The sequence below is a fragment of the Nicotiana tomentosiformis genome, chromosome 12, assembly GCF_000390325.3.
Source record: "Nicotiana tomentosiformis chromosome 12, ASM39032v3, whole genome shotgun sequence".
In the NCBI taxonomy this organism is placed as follows: Eukaryota; Viridiplantae; Streptophyta; class Magnoliopsida; order Solanales; family Solanaceae; genus Nicotiana; species Nicotiana tomentosiformis.
In genome coordinates, this window is record NC_090823.1 from 78,861,704 (window position 1) to 78,888,714 (window position 27,011).

The 27,011-nt window shown below is 40.1% G+C and overlaps 2 protein-coding genes across 2 annotated transcripts; both read left to right on the forward strand.

Moving 5' to 3' along the window:
* The first annotated feature begins 8,101 nt into the window (after positions 1 to 8,101).
* On the forward strand, positions 8,102 to 9,378 carry LOC138902921 (uncharacterized). Its single transcript, XM_070190822.1, has 3 exons — positions 8,102 to 8,190; positions 8,275 to 8,482; positions 8,788 to 9,378. Exons 1-3 carry the CDS (start codon positions 8,102 to 8,104, stop codon positions 9,376 to 9,378), a joined length of 888 nt encoding a protein of 295 aa, XP_070046923.1.
* A 12,926-nt stretch (positions 9,379 to 22,304) lies between these two features.
* LOC117279011 (uncharacterized) lies at positions 22,305 to 22,709 on the forward strand. Its single transcript, XM_070190823.1, has one exon. It carries the CDS (start codon positions 22,305 to 22,307, stop codon positions 22,707 to 22,709), a length of 405 nt encoding a protein of 134 aa, XP_070046924.1.
* Positions 22,710 to 27,011: the final 4,302 nt, after the last annotated feature.

Consider the following 27,011-nt stretch of genomic DNA (forward strand, 5'->3'; position numbering starts at 1 on the left):
ACCATACAGAGTCACTCAGAGGATTGGTCAGGTGGCTTAGAGGCTAGAACTACCTCCAGAGATGTCTTCAGTGCACCCGGTGTTTCATGTATCTATGTTGAAGAAGGTGGTTAGAGATCCGTCACTTATTGTTTCGGTTGAGACTATTGAGGTTAATGATGAATTCACTTATGAAGAGATTCCAGTTGTCATCCTTGATAGGCAGGTCCGAAAGTTTAGAAACAAAGAGATTGCCTCCGTGAAACTGCTATGGCGAAACCAACAGGTTGAAGAGGCCACTTGGGAGGCTGAGGAAGAGATGAAGAAGAAGTATCCTCATTTGTTTGAATATCTATGTAATCGTTTCTATGTAATTGTTCCCTATGAATTGTGTATCACTTGTATAGTTTGCGCTATGGGTGCTCCTTCCGGTAATATATTGCCTATGAGGCCACGGTTGGTGTTGTTTTCATGTTATGTTGAGTCATTGGATTATGTATATGTTGTTAGGACTTGTTTCTAGGATTCTCTGGCAGGTGGATAGGCCCAGTTATAAGGGAAACTCTGCCGAATTTCTAAACAATTTGGGAGTAAGTGAAATTTGGGAGCATGAGATATGTGAGAGAAGAGATGTGTTATGTTAGTTGTTTGGGGCGGACTCTACTCCTCATTCAAGGACGAATGATCCTAAGTGGGGGAGGATGTAAGGCCCCGTAAATTTCCGGAGAGTAATTTAAGGTTTTGTGGGGCCAAGGTTGGCTAATGTATTATATTTTTGTACTTTTTGGATTGATCAGTGCATTGGGGAGTTGAATCTTTCCGACCTCGCATCGCCCAGCTCCTAGCACGCTAGTTCGTGCTACTTCCCTCGCGTCGCCCAACTCCTAGCGCACTAGACCGTGCTATATCCCTCGCTTAGCCAGGTCTATTCCTCACTGCAGAGCTCGCGAAGCCTTGTCTGTAGCTCGCTACAGAGCTCGCCTAGCCTCGTCTGTAGCGCGATCCGGAGTTCATAGGGTCCATTTTTCTAATTTAATAACCTGACCCCATTTCATTTTATCTAGTCATAGCGGTCATTTTTGAGGGGTTATCTGATATTTTAGAGAGATGAGAGAACTATCCTAGAGAGAGAAAGGGGAGGAATCAAGGACAAGGATTTCACTACTCAACTTGGATCAAGCCTTGGAATTTCATCAAGAGGAACTTGCTAGGGTTTCTAAAAGGTAAGACTTTCTTCCCCCAATTCTCTAATTTCGAATTTGGGTAGAAGATGGGTAAAAGGGGAGGGTGATTCTTGGGTGTGAGAGTATTGTTTATACATGCATGTATCAATAAGGTTTGTGGGAAGATTGTTGAGCTCAAATGGGTAAAGATTGGGTTGTGGAGTGAAGGAAATCTTGTGAAAGAACCTTGTAATCAAATTTGCACATCTAGTGTTTGATAAAATGCTAAAATAAGCTGAAACCATGAATATCTTCCTAATTTGTGTTCAATTTTGTTATGTCTCAAAATAGATTGAAGTTGCTTGGATTTCCAGAATATTGTATTAATTTAAGGAAAGCTCAAAGCGAGATATGTTGGCTAAACTCTTCTTGTAGAATTGAATTCCATGATGTCCTCATAATTTACGATTGTGATTGGCTCAAGTTCTTATTTTTCATGTTCTGAATCCTTCCTAATGAAAGAAAGGAGTATGAAATGTGAAACTCGGCCAACATGCCAAGAATGTCATTAGGTTGTGGCCACTGATGCCAATGAAATAAAAAGATGTGGAATAAATTATCGAATGAGTTGCAAATCCTTTGTATAATAAATGTTTTGGGAGCATAGTTTAGTCACCGAGGAAGGGTAGGTTGAAATAGCCTAACCCCGAAACTACACGTGCCAGTGTAGGAGTGATTGAGTGGTAAATCCCCATATTGATGTAATGAGAATATTCTGCTTAATTGAGATGAGATGATTGCTAGCGGATTGTGATGTCGACCCACACGGTATTGTGGTGAGATGGCTTAGCCGACCAGGCAGGGATCGGATGCCATGTCGCTCACATGGTGGTGTTGTGATTGGATGTCTCTGATGAGGCAGCTTAGCCGATCGGGCAGAGATCGGACTCTATCCTAAAAACACGGTGGTATATCGGTACTAAAGATCTCCCAACCTAAAATATGGAAATTTACTTGTAAACTTATCTTGCTCCTAACTTGATATTTGATATTGTTTAAGGCTTCCATTGATTCTATGATTGTTCTTTCTTATATTATTACTCGTTCTATTGAGAGGGTGTATAGTCGTACATACTAGTACTATTCCATATGTACTAACGTCCCTTTTTCCTCGGGGCGTTGCATCTTTAATGGATGCAGGTGGTTCCACAGTAGGCGGCATTGATCAGTGTTAGCGGTACACCCTCTTCCCAGCTGACTTGGTGAGCCCCACTTCATTTCGGGGGTCGTGTATCTTTTGTTCTTGTGTATTATGTTTTGAGGTATAGACGGGACCTTGTTGCCGGTATTATCATAGCACTCTTTTGTATCTATTAAAGGCTCCATAGACATAGTGTGAGTTGTATTTTGGTGCTGGGAAAATCAAACTAGTTATGTTGTATTTGAATCGCTTGTTCCACTTCAAACTATGAAATATATGTATTTTGAGACTTTAAAAAAGTAACTAATGGTAATAAATTGGTATTGCTCACATGGTCTCCTCATGGTCTAATTAATGAATATTGTCTTCACTTTACTCATGGGCGAGGTCTGGTAGAAAGCGTACAACAGGCTTGCTTGACCTAATTATCTCGGTTGAGCACCGGTCGCGCTCCATGAGGTCAGGGTGTGACAAAGGAATTCAACCATACTCACCCATGCGGGTCCTCAGACAATTCGAGATGATCCAAGACATGCCTCTGTGGACAAGGATGGCACTGTACGAGGATGAGTACAACGGCCAGATTCTAATTCCCAAGATAAGAAGACTGGAAGAAGAGTGGAATGACCTGGTGACAATGCCTATGGGTCAAAACTCATGGGGTACTCCCGAATATTACATCTGGATTAAGGAAGAAGAAGAACTAGCTCACCCAAGAAGAGAGGATATAGCCTGGTTAGAGGACACAGTAGTTGCCTTACAAATTTATCATAAAATCCTACCGCATTATCTTGTGACCACATCAATGCATCGTCAGGTGTCCCCAGGATCCATTAACCACATGTTGCCACCGGCTGAAGATGATGATCGGGTAGTGGAGTGCATCCAGATAGAGTCAAGCACAGATCCAGAAGAAGATCCGGAGGAGGAGTCTGAATTCAATGATGATGAGTAAGGGTTTGAGGAAGACCCGGAGGAGGATCCGGAAGAGGAGCCATAAGAAGATAAGGGTACAAGAAGCGACTCAGGGGATGGTTATTAGAGTTGATTGATTTCCACCTCTTTCCCCACTTTGTACCTTTATCCCTAGTTTCTTTTCCAAAAGGGCAAGTTGTCCGAGCCCATGCAATTCTATGATGTAATCCTTGTTCCCGCTCGTATCAGTCCAAATTATCGATGAAAACAAATTGCTTCGGATCTAAATGTGTTAAGTCAAAATGTTTGTCAAATATCCGTGAACTAGGCCTACCTCCGACAATGAGAGGTCCCTGCGAATTCTAGGAATGCGCTAGTTGTAATGCACGAATTATTTGCTCTGTGTGATTTTCTACTCGCATAAATAAAGAAAATGACTCTTGCCCCATTTCTTTCCTTCTTGTTATTTTCTTTTGCTTTATTATTATCCCCAAAAAGAAAAGAAAATTGGTTTGTGTCGACCAAAACTGGCAAAACCACCATACAATCTAAGGTCAAAGGGAAAGATGTCAGCCGTGGAAGACCCTACTGAACATTCCCTGGTCATAGCCGACAGCCCGGGGCGATTGGGGGAAAGGGACAGTACTAAGAATGATGAACACATGGCCAGGATGGCCCAGGAAATGGAGTCCTTAAGGGAAGAGGTACAACATATCAGAGAACTGGTGCACCTGGCCATGACAACACTTCCTTAACCACCTAGATTCCCTTCTTTGGATTCATTTCCATATCATTTTCCTTCAACATCATGCCAAAACAACAACACCCAACTTCAACCCCACCGCTCAAGTCATACCTCCAATAACCCCAGCTAACCCACCAAATCCCACTATTCACACTCCTTACATACCACAATACACTCAGATATCATAGAACCCGCCTATTACCACTAATGCAACTACCCCTCCTAGTGACGGAGTCACTTTCACCACCAACCAGCACAAACCTGTGGCACATGCCGCTACTCAGGAGCGGTACGTTCCCCATGTATATGTCATTTCTGAACCTACTTTTACAGCACCTGTCACGGTCAGGGTGCCTTATGAGATTGACCAATACACCGAGATGGAGAGAGAAGCCAGGTGTAAGGAAGAAGAGTCAGTATCTGAGCAGTTGCATATGTTGAGGAGGCAAATGAAGAGTCTACAAGTTTCCCGAGCAACGAAAGTTTTGACTATGATAATTTGTGTATTCACCCATACGTGGATATGCCAGCAGGGTACAAACCCCCAAAGTTCGATATCTTCGATGGGATGGGGGACCCTCATGCACATTTGAGGGCCTATTGTGACAAGTTGGTCGGAGTGGGAAGGAACGAGAAACTAAGGATGAAATTGTTTATAAGAAGTTTGACGGGAGAAGAACTCACCCGATATACCTGACAGGATCTGCGAAATTGGAGAACTTGGCAGGATATGGCAGAGGACTTCATGAATCAATTTCGATTCAATACAGAGATCACTCTTGATCAGTTTGCACTGGTGAACCTGTAGAAAAACCCATTTGAGTCATTCCAAGAATATGCACGGCGATGGAGGTCGGAGACAGCCAGGGCGCAACCTACGCTGGATGACAGCGAATTAACCAAGTATTTCATTAGAGCCTAGAAGTGAATATACTTTGAAAATATGATGGGAATGATGGGTCAAAAGTTCCCCGAGCTGGTCAAGATGGGAGATTTCTTAGAAGAAGGCAAAAATTCTAGTAAATTGCAATCCATGGCAGCACTACAAATGGGGAGCAAGGCCATCCAGTCAAGGTCGATTGGTAGCGGAAAGAATAAGAAAGAGGAGGTCTCAGCAGCCGTCCCCTACTACCAAACTTACCCACCTCACGGAAGCACCTCTTATTCCCCAAACAACCACTCACCACCATCCACTTACACTCCAGTCTATAATACCTAGCCATATTACCACCCTCAACCACAATACAACCCTCCTCGAGCCAACAATAACCAAAACCCACAATGACCATATGCTCCTGTCCAAACTTCTACTCATCATAACCGACCTGTGTATGCACCATGCGCTCGTCCCAACTTTGATGAGAGGGGTCCTAGAGCTTATACCCCAATTGCTGAGCCTCTGGACCAATTGATCGAAAGGTTAAGAAGAGCAGGATTGATACACCCAATCGAGGGAAGGGTTCCTAAGCGTTCCTCCAAATATTTTGATGCCACTAAGATATACGTGTACCATTTTAATGCACCTGGACACGACACTGAGGATTGTTTCAAGTTTATAAATGAAATTGAAATCTTGATCAAGAGCGGAGCCATTCAATGCACTCCAGCTCCACCTAATGTAATCCCAAACCACTGCCAAATCATCGAAACTAGGGAGCTAACATGATCATGTTAGATAAAGAATATGACTCGAAGGGAACAATTGTCACTATCGTAAATGCAGAAGCCACAAGGATCCCTCATCAAAAGGCTCTGATCATTACAGTACAACTAAGGCCTATAGTGATAGTTCAAACATATCAGCAGCAACCTGCCGATGCTACTCGGGACGAAAAAGATCGGGAATACAAAACCGTCCCATGGACGTACCAGCAAAAGGGAATGGCTAAAATGACAGACTCTGCCGCAGCCCATGGTATGACTAGGTCTAGGAGATGCTACTCCCCTGAAGATGTTAATTGGCAAAACCTGGAGAGAGAACAAATTCCAAGGAGTAATATAACAGACCCAGAAGCCGCTGAGTTTTGGAACAGAATGTCAAGCAAAGAGTATTATGTGGAAGAGCAGTTGAAGAAAACTCTAGCATATATATCTAGCATGGATCTTTTAATGATATCTAACAGTCATAAGGACGCTTTTTTGAAAGTGCTAAGTGGGGTAAGTGTACCAAGGAACACCACTAGCAAGGCATTAGCCACGATAATTAGGAAAATGGTAGAAGCAAGCATGATTACTTTCAGAAGAGATGAACTTCCTGTCGAAGACGCAAGTCACAACAAGGCTCTCCACATCACTATCAAATGCGAGGACAAAGTGGTATCCCGGGTATTGGTCGATGGAGGATTAGGAGTCAACATTTGTCCGCTCTCCACCTTGCGGGAATTAGGAATTCATTTAAGGGAGGTCAAGGAAAGCCACGTAAGGGTGAGAGCCTTTGATGGTTCACAAAAGGATGTTATTGGGGAAATTTATCTAGCTTTACAAATTGGGCCGGTCGATTTTCCGGTGTAGTTCCAAGTGATGGATATCTTCTCTTCCTACAATTTGTTGTTGGGCAGGCCCTGAAGACATATGGCAGGGGTCGTGCCGTCTACTTTGCACCAATGCATAAAATTTGAGTGGGGATGCCAAGAGATCGTGGTTCACGGCGAGTGGGGTCACTCGGCCTATTTGGAGTATGTTGTCCCATTCATTGAGGGGCTGGGTAGAGTCGCCTTCCACGCTGTGGAAATCATGCAGACTACTGAGATGGAAAAGACTAAACAAAATTTAGGAAAGCGGTCACCGTATGGATCAAAGATGGCCATGAAGGAGATAATAAAATATGGATACAGACCAGAAATACAGTTGGGAGCCAAGTCAGATGAAATCACAAAGCCAATTGAACACAATGGGCAGAAAGGAAGGGTTGGCATAGGATATCAGCCTCCGGAAGGGAAGCTCACACCGTTAGCTCCGGGAAAAGGTTTTTGTGCCAGAGCATGTTTCAAGCCCGGGAGAGAGTTCAGCACCCGAAGATGATATTATCAACAGGATGGGAAAGTTGTTCGTGAATATAATTGAAGAATGTTGTGAAGGAACTAACATCAAGACACCGACTATCAGGAATGTCGAACCATGGGAAGAGCTGCAGAATTGGACAGACAACCCATCTTTGGTTCGCCGGGAGTCTTGGTACTACGGAATTGTAAAAGTTTTCTTTTGAAAGAGCACGGTCAATTGAGGCTTGTACCGTGTCTGTATATTTTTGTCATTTTCCTCTTGTGAACGCTTAAGACATTCCCCTTTTGATAAAATAAAAAAATCATTTTCTTAAATATCGCAAATTTTTCTTACCGCTTTATTTATACTTAGTTTTTTCTATTCAGTAATCAAACCGATAAAAAATCGCATTCCACGATTATGACATGTAAGGAAATCATTGAGCGCAACTACCCAGATTACGAGGAATATGATGAGAGTATGATGCCAGAAAATCTCCCGCAACGGATCGAATAGTTGGAGAGTCAGAAGAAGACCAATCTCGAAGAAATGGAATAGGTCAATCTTGGAAGCGAAGAAGATGTAAAAGAAACAAGAATTAGCATTCACCTTGGAGCTGAGCAAAAGGAAAAAATGATTGAGCTCCTCTGACAGTACGTCAACGTGTTCGCATGGTCCTATGATGACATGCCAGGATTAAGCACCGACATTGTCTCGCATCGACTACCCACTGACCCTGCCAGACTATCGATCAAGCAAAAGCCTAGAAAGTTCAAACCTGACTTAAGTCTGAGGATAAAGGAAGAAATGACCAAACAGATAGAAGCAAATGTAGTAAGGGTCACTAATTATCCAAGTTGGTTGGCAAACATCATCCCAGTGCCTAAGAAGGACGGGAATATCAGAATATGTATGGACTATCGAGATCTCAACAAAGCTAGTCCAAAGGACGATTTCTCCCTACCAAATATCCACATCCTGATCGACAACTGTGTGAAGCATGAACTGCAATTGTTTGTGGATTGTTTCTCTAGGTACCACCAAATCTTGACGCACGAGAAAGATGCAGAGAAGACAGCTTTCACCACGCCTTAGGGGGTGTACTATTATAGAGTTATGTCGTTCGGTCTCAAGAACGTCGGCGCCACCTACATGAGGGCCATGACAACCGTCTTTCATGACATGATTCATAAGGAGATTGAAGTGTATGTGGATGATGTCATCATAAAATCTTGAAAGAGTTCAGACCACTTGGACGACTTGAAGAAATTTTTTGAATGCCTGCAAAGGTACAGTTTGAAGTTGAACCTAGCAAAGTGTTTGTTCGGAGTCCCCGTTGGAAAACTATTGGGTTTTACTGTAAGCAGGGAAGGGATAGAATTGGACCTATCAAAAATCAAGTCCATCCAGGAATTACCACCACCAAAGAGCAAGAAAGATGTCATGAGTTTCCTAGGAAGATTGAATTACATCAGTCATTTTATAGCCCAGTCCACGGTAATCTGTGAACCCATTTTCAAGCTGCTAAAGAAAGATGCTTCCACAAAATGTATAGAGGAGTGCTAGAAAGCGTTCGTCAAAATCAAAGAGTGTCTTTCAAATCTGTCAGTGATGGCTCCCCCTGAACCATGGAAACTATTGTTGCTCTATTTGTCAGTCTTGGACAATGCCTTTAGCGTGTGTTGGGACAGCATGACGAAACTGGGAGAAATGAGTAGGCCATCTACTACTTAGGCAAGAAATTCACACCATGCGAAGCCAAGTCTACCTTGATAGAACGCACTTCTTGTTCTTTGACCTAGATTGCTCAGAAGCTAAGACATTACCTGTCGGCATACACTATGTATCTGATATCTCAGCTCGACCCGCTCATGTACTTTTTTCAGAAGCCAATGCCTACCGGAAATCTAGCTAAATGGCAAATTCTTCTCAATGAATTTGACATTGTGCACATAACTCATAAGGCTATCAAAGGGAAACCTTTAGCCGACCACCTCACCGAAAATCCAGTAGATGGGGATTACGAACAACTTACCACGTATTTTCCCGATGAAGAAGTACTATTTGCCGGGGAGGATATTGCAGAATCATACCTTGGATGGAGAATGTTTTTTGATGGAGCAAAATACTTCAAAGGAGTCGGGATTGGGGTAGTCCTGATTTCGAAATCTGGACAACACTATCCATCATCGGCAAAGATAAGATTCCTATGTACCAATAATATGGCTGAATACGAGGCGTGCATCCTTGGAATTAGAATGGCAGTCGACATGAACAGCAAAGAACTTTCAGTCATAGGAGATTCCGATTTATTGATACACCAAGTCCAAGGAAAATGGTCCACCAAGAATATCAAGATATTGTCGTACATGCACTGCGTGAAGGCGCTGTGAAACAAGTTCACGAATATTGAGTTCAGGCACGTTCCCAGAATTCAGAACGAGTTCATCGATGCCCTTGCAGCCCTATCATCTATGATTCAGCATCCATACAAGAACTACATCGACCTATCGAGGAAGGGATCAAGGATCAACATGCCTCTTTCTTCTATGTGAATGAAGAGCCACATGGTAAACCATGGTATCACGATATCAAGAAATTCCTTGCGACCCAGGAGTACCGAGAAAATGCTACTAATGGTCAAAAGCGAGCCCTCAAGAGGTTAGCAAACCACTTTTTCCTCAACATGGAAGTCTTGTACAGGAAGACCCCAGACTTAGGTTTGCTGAGATGTGTAGACGTTGCTGAAGCAACCAGACTATTGGAAAAAATACATGTAGGGATGTGTGGATCCCACATGAACGGGTTCATGTTAGCCAAGAAGATTTTGAGAGCTGGATACTTTTGGATGACTATGGAAATCGACCCTATCTACTATGTGCAGAAGTGTCACTAGTGCCAGATTCACGTAGATTTCATCCGGGATACACCAAATGAGTTAAACATAATGGGTTTACCTGGACTTTCGCCGCCTGGGGCATGGATATGATAGGACCATAGATCCTGCATCATCAAACGAACATCATTTCATTTTGGTAGATATCGACTATTTCACCAAATAGGTCAAAGAATCTACTTACAAGGCAGTCATAAAGAAGGTAGTGGTAGATTTTGTCCGAAACAACATCAAGGCGCGTCAGTATGACGACCCCCATTTTCTTGTCTATTGGAGATGATGGGGTGTTAAGGATGCGGGGTCGAATTTGTGTGCCTTATGTAGATAGGTTGCGTGAGTTGATTCTTGAGGAGGCCCACAGTTTGCGGTATTCCATTCACCCGGGTACCGCAAAGATGTATCAGGATTTGAGGTAGCAATATTGGTGGAGATGAATAAAGAAAGATATAGTAGAGTATATGACTCACTGCTTGAACTATCAGCAGCTGAAGTACGAGAACCAGAGGCAGGGCAGTTTGCTTCAGAGACTTGATATTCCTGAGTAGAAATGGGAGCGTGTTACCATGGATTTCGTTGTTGGGCTCCCATGGACTTTGACGAAATTTGACGCACTTTGGGTTGTTGTGGACTAGTTGAGATCCCAGGCACACTGTTTACATCGCACTTCTGGAGGGCCGTACAGTATGAGTTAGGGATACAAGTTGAGTTGAGTACAACATTTCACCCCCAAAAAGAGGGGCAGTTCAAGCGCACAACAGATCTTGGAAGATATGCTACGTGCATGCGTTATGGATTTTGGGGGTTCATGGGATCAGTTCTTACCGCTTACAGAGTTTGCCTACAATAATAGCTACCAATCGAGTATTCAGATGGCTCCTTATGAGGCCTTATATGGGAGGCAGTGTCGTTCTCCAGTTGGTTGGTTTGAGCCGGGGGAGGCTAGGTTGTTGGGCACAAATTTAGTTTGGGATGCCTTGGAGAATGTCTAGTTAATTCAGGATTGGCTTCATATGACGCAGTCTAAATAGAAGCGTTATGCTGATCAGAAGGTTCGTGATGTAGCATGTATGGTAGGAGAGAGAGCTTTTCTTCGAGTTTCACCCATGAAGGGTATGATGAGGTTCGATAAAAAGGGCAAGTTGAGCCCTAGGTATATTGATCCTTTAGAGATCCTTGAGAGAGTGGGGGAGGTGGCCTACAAACTTGCATTGCCACCCAGCTTATCGGCAGTTCACCCCGGTGTTCCATATTTTCATGCTCCGGAAATATTATGGTGATCCATCCCATGTATTGGATTTCAACTAAGTCCAATTGGACTAGGATTTGACTTATGTTGAGGAGCTGGTGGCCATCTTGGACAAGCACATTCGAAAGTTGAGGTCAAAGAATATTGCTTCAGTGAAGGTTCAATGGAGGGGTCAACCAATTGAGGAGGTGCCTTGTGAGACAGAACATGATATGTGTAGCCGTTATACTCGCCTTTTCAGCACTTCAGGTATGTCTCTTTACTCGTTCGAGGACGAACGTTTGTTTTAGGAGAGGGAGAATTTAATGACCCGGCAGATCATTTAGAGTATTTTAGCCCTGTTCCCCTCTTTATTGCCTCCTCTATGTTCAATTGTGGTTATGTGACTTGCCGAGGTGGTTGGTTTGGTCTCGAGTGAGTTTCGGAGTGAATTAGGACACTTAATCCCAAGGTTAAAAGCTTAAGTTAGAAGAGTTGATCGGAATTTAATTTTTGTGTAGAAGACTCCGGAATAGAGTTTTGATGGTTCATATAGCTTCGTATGGTGATTTTGGACTTAGGCATATGTCCGGATGTTGATTTGGGGGTATGTAGGTGGATTTAGTGCTTTTTGGCGAAAGTTGGAAAGTTAAAGGTTTGGATGATTGATAGGTTTGACCGAGGCTTGACTTTATTGATATCGGGTTCGAATTGTAATTATGGGAGTTAGTTTGGGTCCGTTGTGCCATTTGGGACTGGCATCCAAAATTTGAGCTCATTCGGAGTTGGTTTGATATTATTCGGCATTAGTTTTAGAAGTTTAATGTTCATTAGGCTTGAATTGGGGTGTGATTCATAGTTTTGATGTAGTTTGGTGTGATCTAAGGCCTCGATTAGGTTCGTGTTGTATTTTGGGACTTGATGGTATGTTCGAACGGGTCCCGAGGGCCCCAGGTGGGAATTGGGTTAAGTTCGGACCTATTTTTAGTTATCTAGATATCTTCCTTTGTTGAGTATTTCTCATTCATTATGTTAATTTGAGATTCTTATACATATTGTGGTTGAGCTGTGGGCTATATGTTATGGTAACATTGGTATTGTGATTTTTGCAAGTTGTGGCATATGGGCACATGTGGTGCGAGATGTTATTGTGTTGTAATATTGATGTACATGCGGCGGTATAAAGATAAGGGATGATGTGTATGCGGCGACATAAGGTGGGATTTATGTGCGTGTTGCTAGCAAGGGAATTACTTGAAGCCACACGGTGACATATGGGGGCTAAAGCGCATGTAGCTATTTTAAGAAAATATTTTCAAAAATCTAAATGTAAAGATCACGCGGCTATATAAGGAAAGATTGTGATTGTGACTTGTAAAACTATATTATGAGATGTGGTACCTCGGTTTTGATTCTTGTTGTAATTTCTATGTTAAAAGGCTTGTTGGTTGAACAATTCTTGTTGTTTTCTTTGTTGTCTTACCTGTGTTTGTCCGTATTTGATTACTTGTTGCCCTCATTATGTGTTTATTTCTTTTTCTTTTTTATTGACTTAATTTCCATTATTAGTTTACATTATTGTACTGTTTTATTGTCATTATTTTCCCGCTTTTCAATTAGTAGACTATACTATACTTTGTTCAATTTTTCTTATCCTAGTAGGTGTCTTGACTTGGCCTCGTCACTACTCTACCAAGGTTAGGCTTGATACTTACTGTGTACCGTTGTGGTGTACTCATGCTATACTTCTGCACAATTTTGTGTAGATCCAAGTACATCTGCTCGTGCCGGACCAGTGATAGTACTATTATCTTCGGAGACATAGAGGTATATCTGCTCGACATTCGAGGCCTATGAGTCACCTTCTGTTATTTCCTTTACTACTGTTTATTTTATTATCAGACAGGTATTAGTGATCTTAGTACATTCTGTAGAGCTTATGACTCAGTTCCACTGACTTTGGGGATCTTGTTACTGATGTTTCCGCTTTGGAGTAATTATGAGCTTTATTAGTTTATTTTATTATCTTAGTTCGTTATTTCTGTTAAGTTATTCATGGATGTTAGGCTAACCTAGTCTTAAAGAATATGTATCATCACGACTGCCTTAGGTGGGATTTTGGGGTCATGACAATTTCTCTTGGGATAACCATAACTTCTTGGTCGTATTGTCACAAACAATCACATTCCAAGAATCTGCCTTGCTAGTCGTAAGTCTTTCGTAGCCAAAAACCTATTCAACTCCTTCTTCAACTTCTGAATCCGGCAAGCCAAGCATATCATCAACAATAAAGTAATAAAATAATAAAGTCATTATCAGAGAATATTTGTTCAATAACACAATGGTCTGCAGAAGGCTTCTTAAAGCATTGTTGAATCACAAAAGAACCAAACATTATGTACCACTGCATGAGAGCTTATTTCAAAGCATACAATTTATTTTTAAATTTGCAAATATAATTCTCTTTTTTCTTGACTTCAAAATCTTCTCGATGCTCCATAAAAATTTCTTCTTCTAAGTCACCATGGGAAAAAATATTTTTAACATCCATTTGACGAGCCTCTAAATTTAGACTTGTAGCTAAGCCTAGAACTACGCGAATAGATGGCATCTTCACGACTAGAGATAATATCTCATCAAAATAAACTCATAGTTTCTTATTAAAGCCTTTGACAACTAATCTACCCTTGTTCCATAAAACTGGGGTGCCATCTTCATGTTTAACCCTAAAAAGTTAATTATTTTTCAAAGCTTTTCTGTCTTTAGGTAGCTTGACCAAATCAAATATATGATTATCATGCCAGAATTTTATCTCATCCTTCATAGCATTTAATAACTTTTTTTTTCTTTACTTCCCATGGTCTCTTCAAAACTTTCAAATTTTTCTCCGTCAGTCAAGAGTATATACTCATTGGGTGAATAAAGAGAAGAAGGTATTTTCTCTCTAGTAGATCTTATAAGAAAACTCTCTGGAGCATCAATAGTATCAGGTTGCTGCCCAACCACATCATCTTTCACTAAAGCATCAACATATCATGCTGGTCATTCTGAACATGATGACCATCTTTGTTATCAATTTCATTATCATCAGTTTGAAAATTTTCTTCTTGCACAAAAGTCTGGATCAACATCAACTAAGCTCTTACCACTCTAAGAATCAACCTTATCAGCTTTGTCAAAATCTTCAATTGCATGGTCTTTAAAGAATACAATATTATAACTTCTAACAAGTTTCTTTTCAACTTTATCATAGAAACAAATACAAAATTCGTCTTGACCATAACTAATGAAGATACACTGTCTAGTTTAACATTCAACTTTGACATTTCATTCTTAGGAACATGCACAACGACCTTACACTCGAAGACTCTCAAATAATCATAAGAAACATCCTTATCAAACCAAATTCTATCAAGGAAATCACTATCCAAAGCAACAGTAGGAGATAAGCTAATAATATAAGCAACAATATTAGGTGATTCTATCCAAAAGAAGTCTGGCAGCTTAACATCTGAAATCAAACAACTAACCCCTCAACTAAAAAAATTTTCATCCTCTCTACCAAACTATTTAATTGAGGAGTATTTGGAAGACCAATATACTCACCATTATTGTCTGAGCGAATGCATTTTAATTTCTTCCATGTCTGTTTCTCAACCAAGACCTGGAAATTCTTGAACGCAACAAGTACTTAATCCTTAGACTTCAAAGGTAATACCCAAAGTTTGCGAGAATAATCAATAATAAAAATCACAAAGTAAAGTGAACTACTATGAGACCTTACTTCAAAAGGACCATATAAATCAGAATGTACTAATTCTATGAAATCAAGCTTTTTTGAAGGAGGATGACTCTAAAAAGGAACTCTTTTCTATTTCCCAGCTAAGCAACGAATACATTTATTTAACTTTGCATGTTTGCTCTAGAAATAAATATTTTCTTAACTAAACTATTAATACCCTTCTCACTCATATGACTCATCCTTCTATGCCATAACTCTGATGAAGTATCATCTCTACCAAATTTACTGGACAACTAGAATTGTACTTATATGCAAGGCATATAGAATAACATATGAGAGTACTAAATCAAGTAAAAGAGACAAATAAAATATAAACAAATGAGTATACCATGGGGGGCGAGGAAACAACCTATAGAAACGCATGTCAAGTCTTACCGTCCTTAAGTCATATACATCTTTTGGATTATTTAGTGAAACACTTGGGATCATGTTACTTTAATGCAATTGGGTCTTTGTAAATTACACATGTTCTAAAGTCTTTGAGATTAATATTACATATGAGAAAGTGAGACACAAGGATATAACACATAAGTAAGTGATTAAGCCGCTAGGGCCTCATGCGCGGGATCACATGAACTGATTAACCTGCAAGGGCCTCATACCCATGATCACCCTATTAAGTAGAAAAGGCCTTGTGATATGCACACGATCAGTTGTATCAAGTAACATATGAAAAAAATAATAACATTCTTGGGATCCCATTTCATTAGCATATGGAAGGCATTACACATGATTCAATATGATTGACATGCTTTGGTCAAGTGATTCATTTAGTACATGTGACATGGATATCTCAAATGAAGGATTATGGATCATATAGGATCACAAAAGAAGGCTCGGCACCGTAGGAATGATAATCATATGAGAGGGTGTGTACCCACATATCAAATAACATGGTGACTCAAGTACTTTTATCCTCTAAGACCTCAAGCACTCATATAAGAGGGAACAAGTAATTTGGAGGTCATGCCTTAGAGGGGAGAAGATGATCTAGCCTTACATACCTCGTTCCCAATCCTTATCATATTACGATGATCAAAATACTTCTTTCCAGCTTCAATCTATAACAAATATGATAATAGAAACTCATGTTAACAACCAAACATTTGTTCCAACCATTTAGGCAATTTGTCAAACACTTAATGAGCGTAAAGTTTCAAGGTTCTTTTACAATAGTGTTTCACCACAACCTTCCTATCTCATAGCTCACAAAAGCACATTAAACGTCTTATGAGGCCAAACAATACCTCCCTTATAGCATCGACATACAAAATAACCCTAACTGTCTCAACAAATAGCAAAACTTGGACTTACGACTTACGATCACCGTCCCGTGAGTCCTCACCATAAAACATACTAGAAATATTCATATGAATCCATGTCATAGCTTATAAGAAGATTTTTTACCTTGTTTATAGAACCCTAGAAGTTCTTCACTTGAATTTACTAAGAGGAGGACCTTGCTTCTAAAATCCAATAATGGATTAAGGTGAGATTCATGTCTTTGATGATGAGTTAAGCTAGAGAAGTTTTACCTTGATCTTGGAGGGTGAGAGAAAAGAAAATAGAGAGATTATTCCCCCCGAAACGTCCAGCAATGAATATAAATGAATTCCCGAAGTTTCACCTTATAAAACATAGTGTTTGGTCGAATTAACCTTAGAGGTGCTATATGTCCCGTATTCATAGGGCTGCACATGTTCGCAGTAAAACATGTATAACTCTTTGTACCAAGATCAGATTAACAAATGATTTATTGCGTTGGAAACTAGACTCGAGGAACTTTATTTGAAGGTAATTCACTACCTAATCATCATACACCAGTAGGTATACTTGTTTGAAGTTGGATCTTGTGTGAGCTCCTTTGAAATACTGGTCTGTTGTGTAACTCCTCACTTGACTTTGTGCTAGGGCTCTCTTTATACCTTAATTAACTTTAAAAACACCTGGTACACTTATTATTATTACCATATGATATAGTACTAGTCCATAGCCTCCTTGGAATGCACAATATTATTTCCAATCATTATTTTCGCATTTTAATGTCTTGAATTATTTCGGGATTGAATCCTTTTATACACTAAGCTCTTGATCTGTATACTTGAACGCAACCTTATTCTTGTGGTTCGGGTAAATTTACACATGTAGAACGGTTAAATTCCTAGTCCGAAGATACATGGTATTACATTAACTCCCCTTTCGGAACATTCGTCCTCGAATTAGAGTTGTAACTCAAGAAAAGTCTAAGTCCGAGATTTTCTGAAAATTTTGGTAGAGTATTCTCTGTAAATAGACTATCCAAAATCTTGTCAGCTAAATAGAAACAGATATACGAGCCTCACATGATATAACAATACTTGAAACATATCAAAATGAAGGATAAACACATAAGGCTCCTGCTAGCCATAAAGTAACACCCAACTATCAGAACTTACCTCTCGTTTCTCTTTTCGGGAATCTTAGGAACGAATCAAATATTTTTAGCCTATAACATCAGCATGTCCTGAATACATAAAACATGAGTAAGATGACATATAGAATGGATACTAAGCTCAGAACATGGAAATGAAATTAGAAACCTTCTTCCTGCTCATGGAACAAGTGTGGATACTCGATCTCATATCTTCCTACGCTTCCCATGTGGCTTCTTCACTCTTCTAATTCCTCCATAACACCTTAACAAATGCTATCTATTTGGTTCTTAACTTTCTAGCTTGTCGATCAAGAACAGCCACTGGAATTTCTTCGCAGGACAAGTTTTCTAATATTTCTATGTCTTCAATAGGCACAATAAGGGGAAGATCTCCCACACACTTCTGCAATATAGATACGTGGAACACTAGATGAACCGATGCTAACTCTGAGGGTAACTCTAGTGTGTAGGCCACTTGGCCAATTTTTCGCAAGATTTGGTATGAGCAGATATACCTCGGATTGAGTTTTCCCCTCTTCACGAATCGCATGATGCCTTTCATAGGTGAAAGCTTTAGGAACACCCAATTATCTTCATTAAATGCTAAATCTCTGCGCCGCACATCCGAATACGATTTCTGGCGACTCAAAGATATTTTCGATCACTCTTGTATAAATTTAACTTTCTCCATATCTTGATGAACTAAGTTTGGACCAAATAACCCAAAGTACACAGAATTTGATTATACTGATCCAAGAGACCCTTTGCATCCACATAAGTCCATCCGTAGAACTGAGGAGGACGAAGTCTCTAAGACCTCTCCAACCTCTTCTGCTCCTCAGTAGACACAACTTGCCCCACCTCAGGCAGAATTGAAACTACTGGCTATACCTGTATAACACCCGATGTCTGATAAATATGAGTCAGCTGCCCTAGTGTACGGGCGATAGGAGTCTGGGCTCCTCCCCCAGCCTATGAAGTAGTTTGTGCGATCGGAATCAATGCTTCCTGGGCAAAGCTCTCAAACATACTCATAAAGTGAGTCAAAGTCTCCGGAAGCCCCAGTGTAACAATAGACACCCCAGGTGCTCAGCGGGTCCCACTTGTTCAACATGATCAGGCTCCTGCTCCTCATATGCTCTAGTAGGGTATTTAGCTGCAGTGCGTGCCCTGCCTCAGCCTCTACCTCGCCATGGCCTCTAGCGGCTCTAATAGGGGGCACTGGTGCCTGCTCAGCTGATCCCAAAGAACATGTCCTCACCATCTTTGAGAGAAAAGAAGAGTAAAGATTCATTTGTGCAGATCTGAGTAACCTCGGTGAGGTAATGATGAGGTTCAAGTTATGTGATACTCACTAGTCAAAGAACTTGTGTAGTATCTCAAATAACTCGCAACAAGAATATAACGAGATATAGTACTATCAATACTACGAAACAAGACAGGTAAATCACGTTTGACAAAAGAATCATCAGTCAATAATTTAGGCATAGAATAGAATGTTAAAAGTAATGTAAAATCATGTAAAGTGCATAACAAAACCTAATGAATTAATTTTCTTAATCCAGAATGTCACCCCTTTAATTAGCATTTCATCATAACAATGCCACCTTTATTTCACCACATGTGCATAATTAAGAATAGCCAACCTTATTCCACCACATGTGCATAATCTAGAATAGCCACTCTTAATCCGTTGCATGTAGATAACAATAATCACAATCGCATGGAAAAGATCTCGTGCGAACACCCAATCAATCCACCTAACATGTCCAAATGTGCCATAATCATAACAAGGTAATATTCCAAATTACCATCAAAAGACATATGCTCATAATCTGTCAACAAAGTGCACAAGTACATGATAATAAATAAATGCAGATAATGGGTTCAACATATAAAGCATGACTACGGCTATATCAATTTAACAATGACTCCACAAATGCCCAACTTGGCCAATTTAAGAAATTATAATCCTAAAACATGATCCATAGCATAAAATTGATAAGTTCGCTTAGTCATATAATAAATTATACATGTATCAAAGAGAGCACACAACCAAATCAAGGTATAATAGAAACCTATAGTCTAATCTGGTCATTTTTCGTACATAACACCCACATACACGCTTATTACCTCGCATATACGTCTCATCACACACGTCACAATTAGATAAATAAGGTCTAACCCTAAGGGTCATTCCTCATACAATATTGGGCAAGATACTTACCTCAAACAAGCCAAATCAATACTCTAAAAATGCCTTTCCATGCGAATTGAGCTCCAAACGAGTCTATTATAGACAAAAATAAATCAATAACATCAATTAAAGACATAATAAATAACCCCAAACAATAAAGCTTCGATCATTAATCAAATCTCCAAAAGTAAACAAAAGATAACCCGGACTCACATGGCAAAAACCTGAGTTAAGGGGTAGATCCTGATTATCCAAAACCCCTTGAGTCCAAATATATGAATAGATTTCAATCCCCCAATTTTGCTCTCTTAAGTTATAAACAAAAACCCTAAATTTTCCTTTAAAATTCCAAGTTTTATATGTAACAATCCATGTGGAATTAAGATATTAAACCAAATCATAGTAAAAATTGCTTACCTCCAATGTAGTAATGAATTTGCTCTCCAAAATCTCTACCTATTGAAGTCTATGGCTCAAAATATGAGAGAATGGGTAAAACTCCCGAAATTTTAACACTTAAGGTCTACCCTAGTGATACACTTCGCGAATGCGGCCACTACCTCGTGTTCTCGAAGCATAAAAATACTCTACCTCAAATATCTCTTCACGAACAAGGACCCAGCCCGCGAATGTGATACACAAATTCCCACTGGCCTATACGAACCCGATCAATCCTTCGCGAATGCGAAGGCTTAGCCAGCCATCCCCCATCATGTCATCCTCCTACGCAAACGCGACCACCTTGGCGCGAACGCGAAGGATAATTCTCTTTTGTAGTAGATGCAGAACCTACTGTGCCTCATTGACTAAGAAGGGTAATCAACCACAGCCCATCACGAATACGACTCTTCTATTGCGAACGCAAAGAAGAACTTCCTGCCTAGCTCAAAAGCACTCCACGATCGTGATACACCTCCACAATCGCGAAGAAGACCGGACACCAGCAAAAACCTGCAACTCTCAAAATGCTCCGGGTGGACCGAAACTCACCTGAACCACCCGGGACCGTTTCCAAATTACACCAACAAGTCTATAAATACTACTCGGACCTATCCAAAGCCTCCAAGCACATATGATAACACCACAACAACGAATCAAAGGCCAAAACATGAATTGAACTTTTCTTAAATTCATGAACATTCAAACTTCAAACCAATTATCCGATTCAAGCCTAACCAATCCGGAATAAATCCGAAATTTGCACACAAGTCTCAAATGAAAAAATGAACCTCTTCTAATTTCATGAACCAAAATCCGAATCTGATATCACCAAAGTCAACCCCAGTCAAACTAGTAACTCTCCAGACCTTCAAATTGCCAACTTTCATCAAATAGTGCAAAAACACCCTAGGAACCTCCAAATCCATATACGTACATACGCCTAAGTCCAAAATCACCATATGAACCTTCTGAAATCATAAAATCTCATCCTCGAACGGGTTTAGAATCATACATGGAATGACAAAAAATGAGGATATCTGCTCTGTATATCATCTTCCGTCTCCCATGTTTCCTCCTTGACCATTTGACCTCTCCACTAAACCTTTACTGATGCAATACCTTTAGACCTCAACTTCTAAACCTGCCTATCCAAAGTGGGCAACGACTCTTCTTCATAAGCCAAATTCTCATCCAATTGTACTGAACTGAAATCTAACACATGTGACTGATCCTCATAATACTCCCGAAGCATGGAAACATGAAACACCGGATGAACTCTCGACAAGCAAGGTGGCAAAGCAAGTCCATAGGCCACCTCACCCACTCTCTCTAACACCACAAATGGACCAATATACTGAGGGATCGACTTTCTCTTCTTTCTAAATATCATCATTCCCTTCATAGGCAAAACTCAAAACAAAACCTTCTCACCTTCCATGAATGCCACATCACAAACTTTCCTGTTAGTATAACTATTTTTTCTAGACTACGCTATACGAAGCCGCTCCTTAATAAATTTCACCTTCTCCAAAGCATCACGAATTGAATCTATGCCTAACAATCTAACCTAACAAGGCTCAAAACAACCAATCGGAGAATGGCATTGCCTCCTATATAAGGCCTCATATGCAGCCATTTGGATGCTTGACTGATAGCTGTTGTAGTATGCAAACTCCGCTAATGGAAGAAACTGGTCCGACTAGCCTCCAAAATCAATAATACATGCCCTCGACATTTCCTCCAAAATCTGAATGCTCCGCTCGAACTTGCCATCCATCTCAACCTACATTCTCAACTCACACTCAACAACTCTCTAGAAGTGAAAAGTAAACTGATTTTCTCGATCTGATGTAATGACCTAGGGAGTTGTTTTGTATATTTGAGTTTTGTTTCCATATTTGATGCTTTTTATATGTTTGGTTGTTGTTTTGTGACTTGCGAGGATAACTGGTTTGGTTCCGGGAAGGATTTGGAGTGAATTAGAACACTTAGTTCCTTTGTTAGAAACTTAAATTATAAGAGTTAACCAAGCCTTAACTTTTATGTAAATGACCTCGAATTGATGATTGGAATACCGAAGTCCATCATCACTGACAATGCCTCTAACCTCAATAGCGACCTCATGAGAGATATTTGAGAGAAGTTCAAAATTGTCCACCGCAATTCCACAACCTATAGACCACAAATGAATAGGGCAGTCAAGGTAGCTAATAAAAATATCAAGAGAATTCTATGGAAAATAGTGGACAATCACAGACAATGGCACGAGAAGCTACCTTTCTCTTTATTAGGTTATCGGACTACCATGAGAACATCTACTAGGGCAACGCCACACATGTTGGTATATGGCACTGAAGCGGTTACCCGCAGAAGTTGAGATACCGTCATTAAGAGTCATTCAAGAAGAAAAATTGGATAATGCAGAGTGGATACGTGTCAGGCAGGAACAACTCATGCTCATTGACGAGAAAAGAATGGATGCAATGTACCACGGACAGCTATATCAGAACAGGATGGCCAGTGCATTTAACAAAAGAGTGAAGCCTCGCCAATTCACACCGGGGCAGTTGGTTCTGAAGAAAATCGCTCCCCATCAAGAAGAAGCCAAAGGGATGTTTGCACCAAACTGGCAAGGTCCTTACGTGGTTCACCGAGCATTGTCTGGCGGAGCTCTAATCTTGGAAGAAATGGATGGAAAAGTCAGCACAAAGCCTATCAACTTAGACACAATCAAGATATATTATGCCTGAAGACAAATAGAGTTAGATTTTTTGATGTAACAGAACTACGTTCAACCTAACTTCCCACAGAAGGATACATAGGCAACCCACGTAGGGTTCGGTTTCTCTCCCCCCCCCCCCCAATCTTGTAATAGAAAAAAACAAATATCATTTTTGTATGTTGTTCATGAACTACGCCGACTTGATTTCCTCATAAAGGAATCTGTAGGCAATCCTCATCGGATTTAGTCATCATTTTTATTTAAACTACGCTCTGGACTGATACCACTTGGATACGTAGGTTGTCTGAGTCAGAGTCGGCCATTTCATTCTTATTCTCATCATTTTGCATATGTTGTAATCGAACTACTCTTCGACCTGATTTCGTTTTGGATATGTTGGTTTCCTGAGTCAGGCTCGGTCATTTTCATCATATTTTATCATCATCACACGAACTACGTTTAGTCCTGATTCCGTTTTTGGATACGTAGGTAACCTGAAAGGGTTCGGTCATAACCTTAGGAAAACTTTTGCAATGCATTAGTTCTAATTAGGATGCAGTCGTAACAGCAAGTATTCACGTTGTCAGAGATGTCACGAAAGATCAACAGCTACAGGATGAAGTTCTCAAAAGGATACGTTCGCGTGTGGAGAACCTTTCGTAACATATCATAATCCGGAACGACGACATTTGCCTTAAAAGAAACAAGTATTTTCAAAATGTTTTCTAACAAATATATGTGTATATAGTAATTAGTTCCATCTACCGAACTTCGTGGCACAATCATGTCAAAGACTGGGGCAAACCAACACTGTGGTCGACACGAACCAACTTTCTTCCACCTACCCCCTTACTAAGAATTTTTCTTTGAGCAAGGTCAACAGGGAATAAGGAAGCGCTAGGACCATACTAGGGCAAATGAGTAATCCGCCACTTGCCTAAGATTATCTCTCCTCCTTTTACTTAAAGTTTTGCTAGTACAATTAAAGCTAACTCTTTAATCCTCTAAAGATGGCTCGGAATCAGACAGCTGACACGGAAATTTGTACATAGCAAACTGCCTGCTCACCTAATCGAAGCATCTTGTACAAAATGATTGCTAGCTTCACCAGTCAAAGTCTTGTATATAGCAAACCATCAGCTCGATCAATCGGAGCACCATGTACAAATCGCACATCGGCTTCACCAATTAAAGTCATGTATATAGCAAATCGTCAGCTCAATCAATCGGAGTTCCTTTTACAAATCGAACGACGGCTTCGCCAACGGGAGCATTGTATACAACAAACTGCAAACTTTGACAGCAAAAGCAATTTGCAACACCGATGCGTCAATCACGGACACCGGGATAGACAATCATAAAGTGCGCTACCAACATCCTGCCAACCGATGGCCGCAACCTAGCTTCGCAGTCAAGAGTATCTCTTGGGCATGCTTTCATTTTCTTTACTATTACTTTGAATGTTTTGACGCTTTGCTCATGCATCTTTAGGTATGATTACGATTTTTATCAATCACTCCCGAGCGAAGAATACTTTACATTTTAGTGCAAATCTCTCCCAACAAGAGGAGATGCACTCTACAAATCTAGCTCTCCCAACTAGCAGAGACATTTCTCAATGAAAATCTCTCCCAACAAGCAGAGACACACTTTACTAATCAAGCTCTCCCAACAAGCGGAGAGAATTGTCAAATGCTCCGACAACTGCAGAACGGTACACAGCCAGGCTAACAAATCGAGTCAGAATCAAGTATCCCATCGTCCCAATCCCAAATAACAGCTCGCCGGCAGCCAGTCATCGTTATTCCTGCATCATTTACATCGCATCTTATTATATTCTGCATTAAAATATATTGGTATGTGTGTATTTCATTTGTTTTGCAGGAACAAACACCACAGCATGGAACTTTTTCTTAGCAGCAGACCGAACTACAACGCTATGGGGACAGCCAACCAGTAGCGGGCCTAAGATCCCAGCGCAGGATGATCAGCAAGCTCAAAATTTTGAATCATTAAAATCTGGCCGAAAAATTCAAGCCATCATGAGTGACAACCCTTCTGTCTCACCGTATCATCGCAATACGATACTGGGGCAATTCCTGCTAGTGTCGCTTCCCCAAAATCCATACTCCAAAACTACATGAGGCTTTAATGTCCTAGTGAAGTATTTTCACAAATAATCAATTAATTACAATAATTAATAGTATTTAACAATCATAATTTTCATTATATTTTATTGAAGATTATTAAGTTAACTTAATTTCAAAATGGATTAAAGACAAAAGGCTACAATTGCAATTCTCACTTAAATGCAAAATGGCCACCTTTTAAATCATTTTTGGCCCAAACGTGCAAGCCCAAACGGAAATAACCCAGTCTAAACACCCACCTCCTTCTCCAAGTTGTCAATCCTTGCCATTCCATGAGAACCAATCAGAGCATGCCATGTCGTCCATCTCTATCACTCACAAAAGAAACACAAAGCCATCTGTGCGGTTCATTATTTGATCAATGGCTCACGATTTTCACTCCATTTTTCTTTAATTACTAAAATACTTAGATCATTTAATCCTAACCATTGGATTACAGGAATCCAATGGACAACGAAATTCCACCCTAAAAACTTTTAATCCCTAATTTATCAAGGTCATTGATCTAATGATCCAATGGCCCAAATTCCATTCCCTACTCTTAATTCAAAGACCAGTTGGTCTCACCCCCTCCTCCCCAAACCCTAATCACTTCTCACATCACTCAGCCGCCCTTTTTCCCTTCCCTATCGTTTTTCTCTCATCTCCATCATCTATCAATCTCCAAAGACCTTGCACAAATTTGTAGAAGAACACTCGAAATCCTTGTAAATCATTTTCGTGACCCTGCTACACCACGATTCTCGCTTAACATTCCCTTTTTCAATCAAAAATTCAAATCTCCCCATTTTTGAAACCCTAGGCTCAAAGGTGAAAGATAAATTTGCCTGAGCTCTGTTACGATCTTTCAAATCAAAGCCTAAAATCACCTCTTGTCTCCTGAACTCCGTGAATCCTGCTGAAAATTCTTTTTCCAATCACAAAATTCAAAACTCATCGAGTCTGAAAACCCTAGCTTGAAAATGTAACTTCAAATAGTCTAAATCCTCTCTCGCTCCGTCAAATCGGAGAATGCATGAAGATTTTCAGAGGGTTCATCATGAAGATTCTTTACCCAGAGGTCAAACGCAGTGACCTATGGGTTTTAAGTTTAACCAATGGTCCTCTGCCTTTAGCGATCAACCTCCCTTCACTAAGGTAAACTCAATACTGATTTTCCCCTCTGTTTTCTGATTATTATTCGATTTGTTATCATCATTACCATGTGTTACTCTTCACTATCTGATTCCAATTCTCTGAACCCTAGAGCCTTAAGTGGCGCTATAAATAGAAGCCTTTAATATTCTCATGTACCACGAGCTAACAAGAGAAAATCATGATCCAACTATCTAAGAGAAACACACACAAACACTTAGAAGTTTAGGGTTCGAGGCCTTAGGTTTCTTACTACTTTTCTTTTCTTTTGCTGAGTTCTATTGCTGGTCTAAACTTGAGGGTTTTGGTATCTTAAACAACTGAAATGAGTTCCTATTTGGTCTACTACTCTCAAAAAGGTCAGCACCTCTCTCACTTTTCTCTTTTGTTTGTTTCTTTGAATGATATAAATATGCCAAGATAGGTTATGTATATTGCAATTGTTCAATGGTGTTTAATGTGTTAATACTTATGCTCTGTTAGTTCAACGACTCCTTGTGATTAGATGTTCTGCTATGAGTCTTTTGCCGAGTAAACCATAATTGATCCCTGCTAATCTTTGTTCTGAGTTTCCAATAGTCTCCATGCCTAAGTTATTATATGTTCGTGTTCAACACGAACTTCATAGCTTTCATGGACCTGCAGTAAGATTATCTTTGTCTTGTTGCATCTCTATAGTTTTGTGAGCTTTGAAGTTGAGCTTATTACCTGATAATCATAACTAAGATGAATCTAAAGTTGTTTAACTTTATATCCCCTATCTTTTAGCCTTAAGTATGAACTTTAAGTGTTTAAATGCTTTGTTCTCTGCTTATGTTTGATAGACTATTTTTTCTGAGTTACTACTATGGTCTTTCACTTTGTTTAGTTACTATTATTCCTGTTAATCTTATCTTGTTTACCTAAACTTCATGTTTTTCTTTACTAATGATTATGTTGTGATATTTACCTTTACATATTGTTTTCCCTGCATCCTATTTGTCTTGTGGTCGAGCTTATTATTTGATAATCTTAACTGGGATGAGCCTGAAAGTTCATAAGTTCAT

Coding starts and splice junctions, on each gene's coding strand:
- LOC138902921 (XM_070190822.1), top strand. CDS start 8,102: ATGTCGTTCGGTCTCAAGAACGTCGGCGCCACCTACATGAGGGCCATG. Junction 8,191..8,274: donor ATTCATAAGGAGATTGAAGT/GTATGTGGATGA, acceptor ATGCCTGCAAAG/GTACAGTTTGAAGTTGAACC. Junction 8,483..8,787: donor ATTTTATAGCCCAGTCCACG/GTAATCTGTGAA, acceptor TCTTTGACCTAG/ATTGCTCAGAAGCTAAGACA.
- LOC117279011 (XM_070190823.1), top strand. CDS start 22,305: ATGGCACTGAAGCGGTTACCCGCAGAAGTTGAGATACCGTCATTAAGA.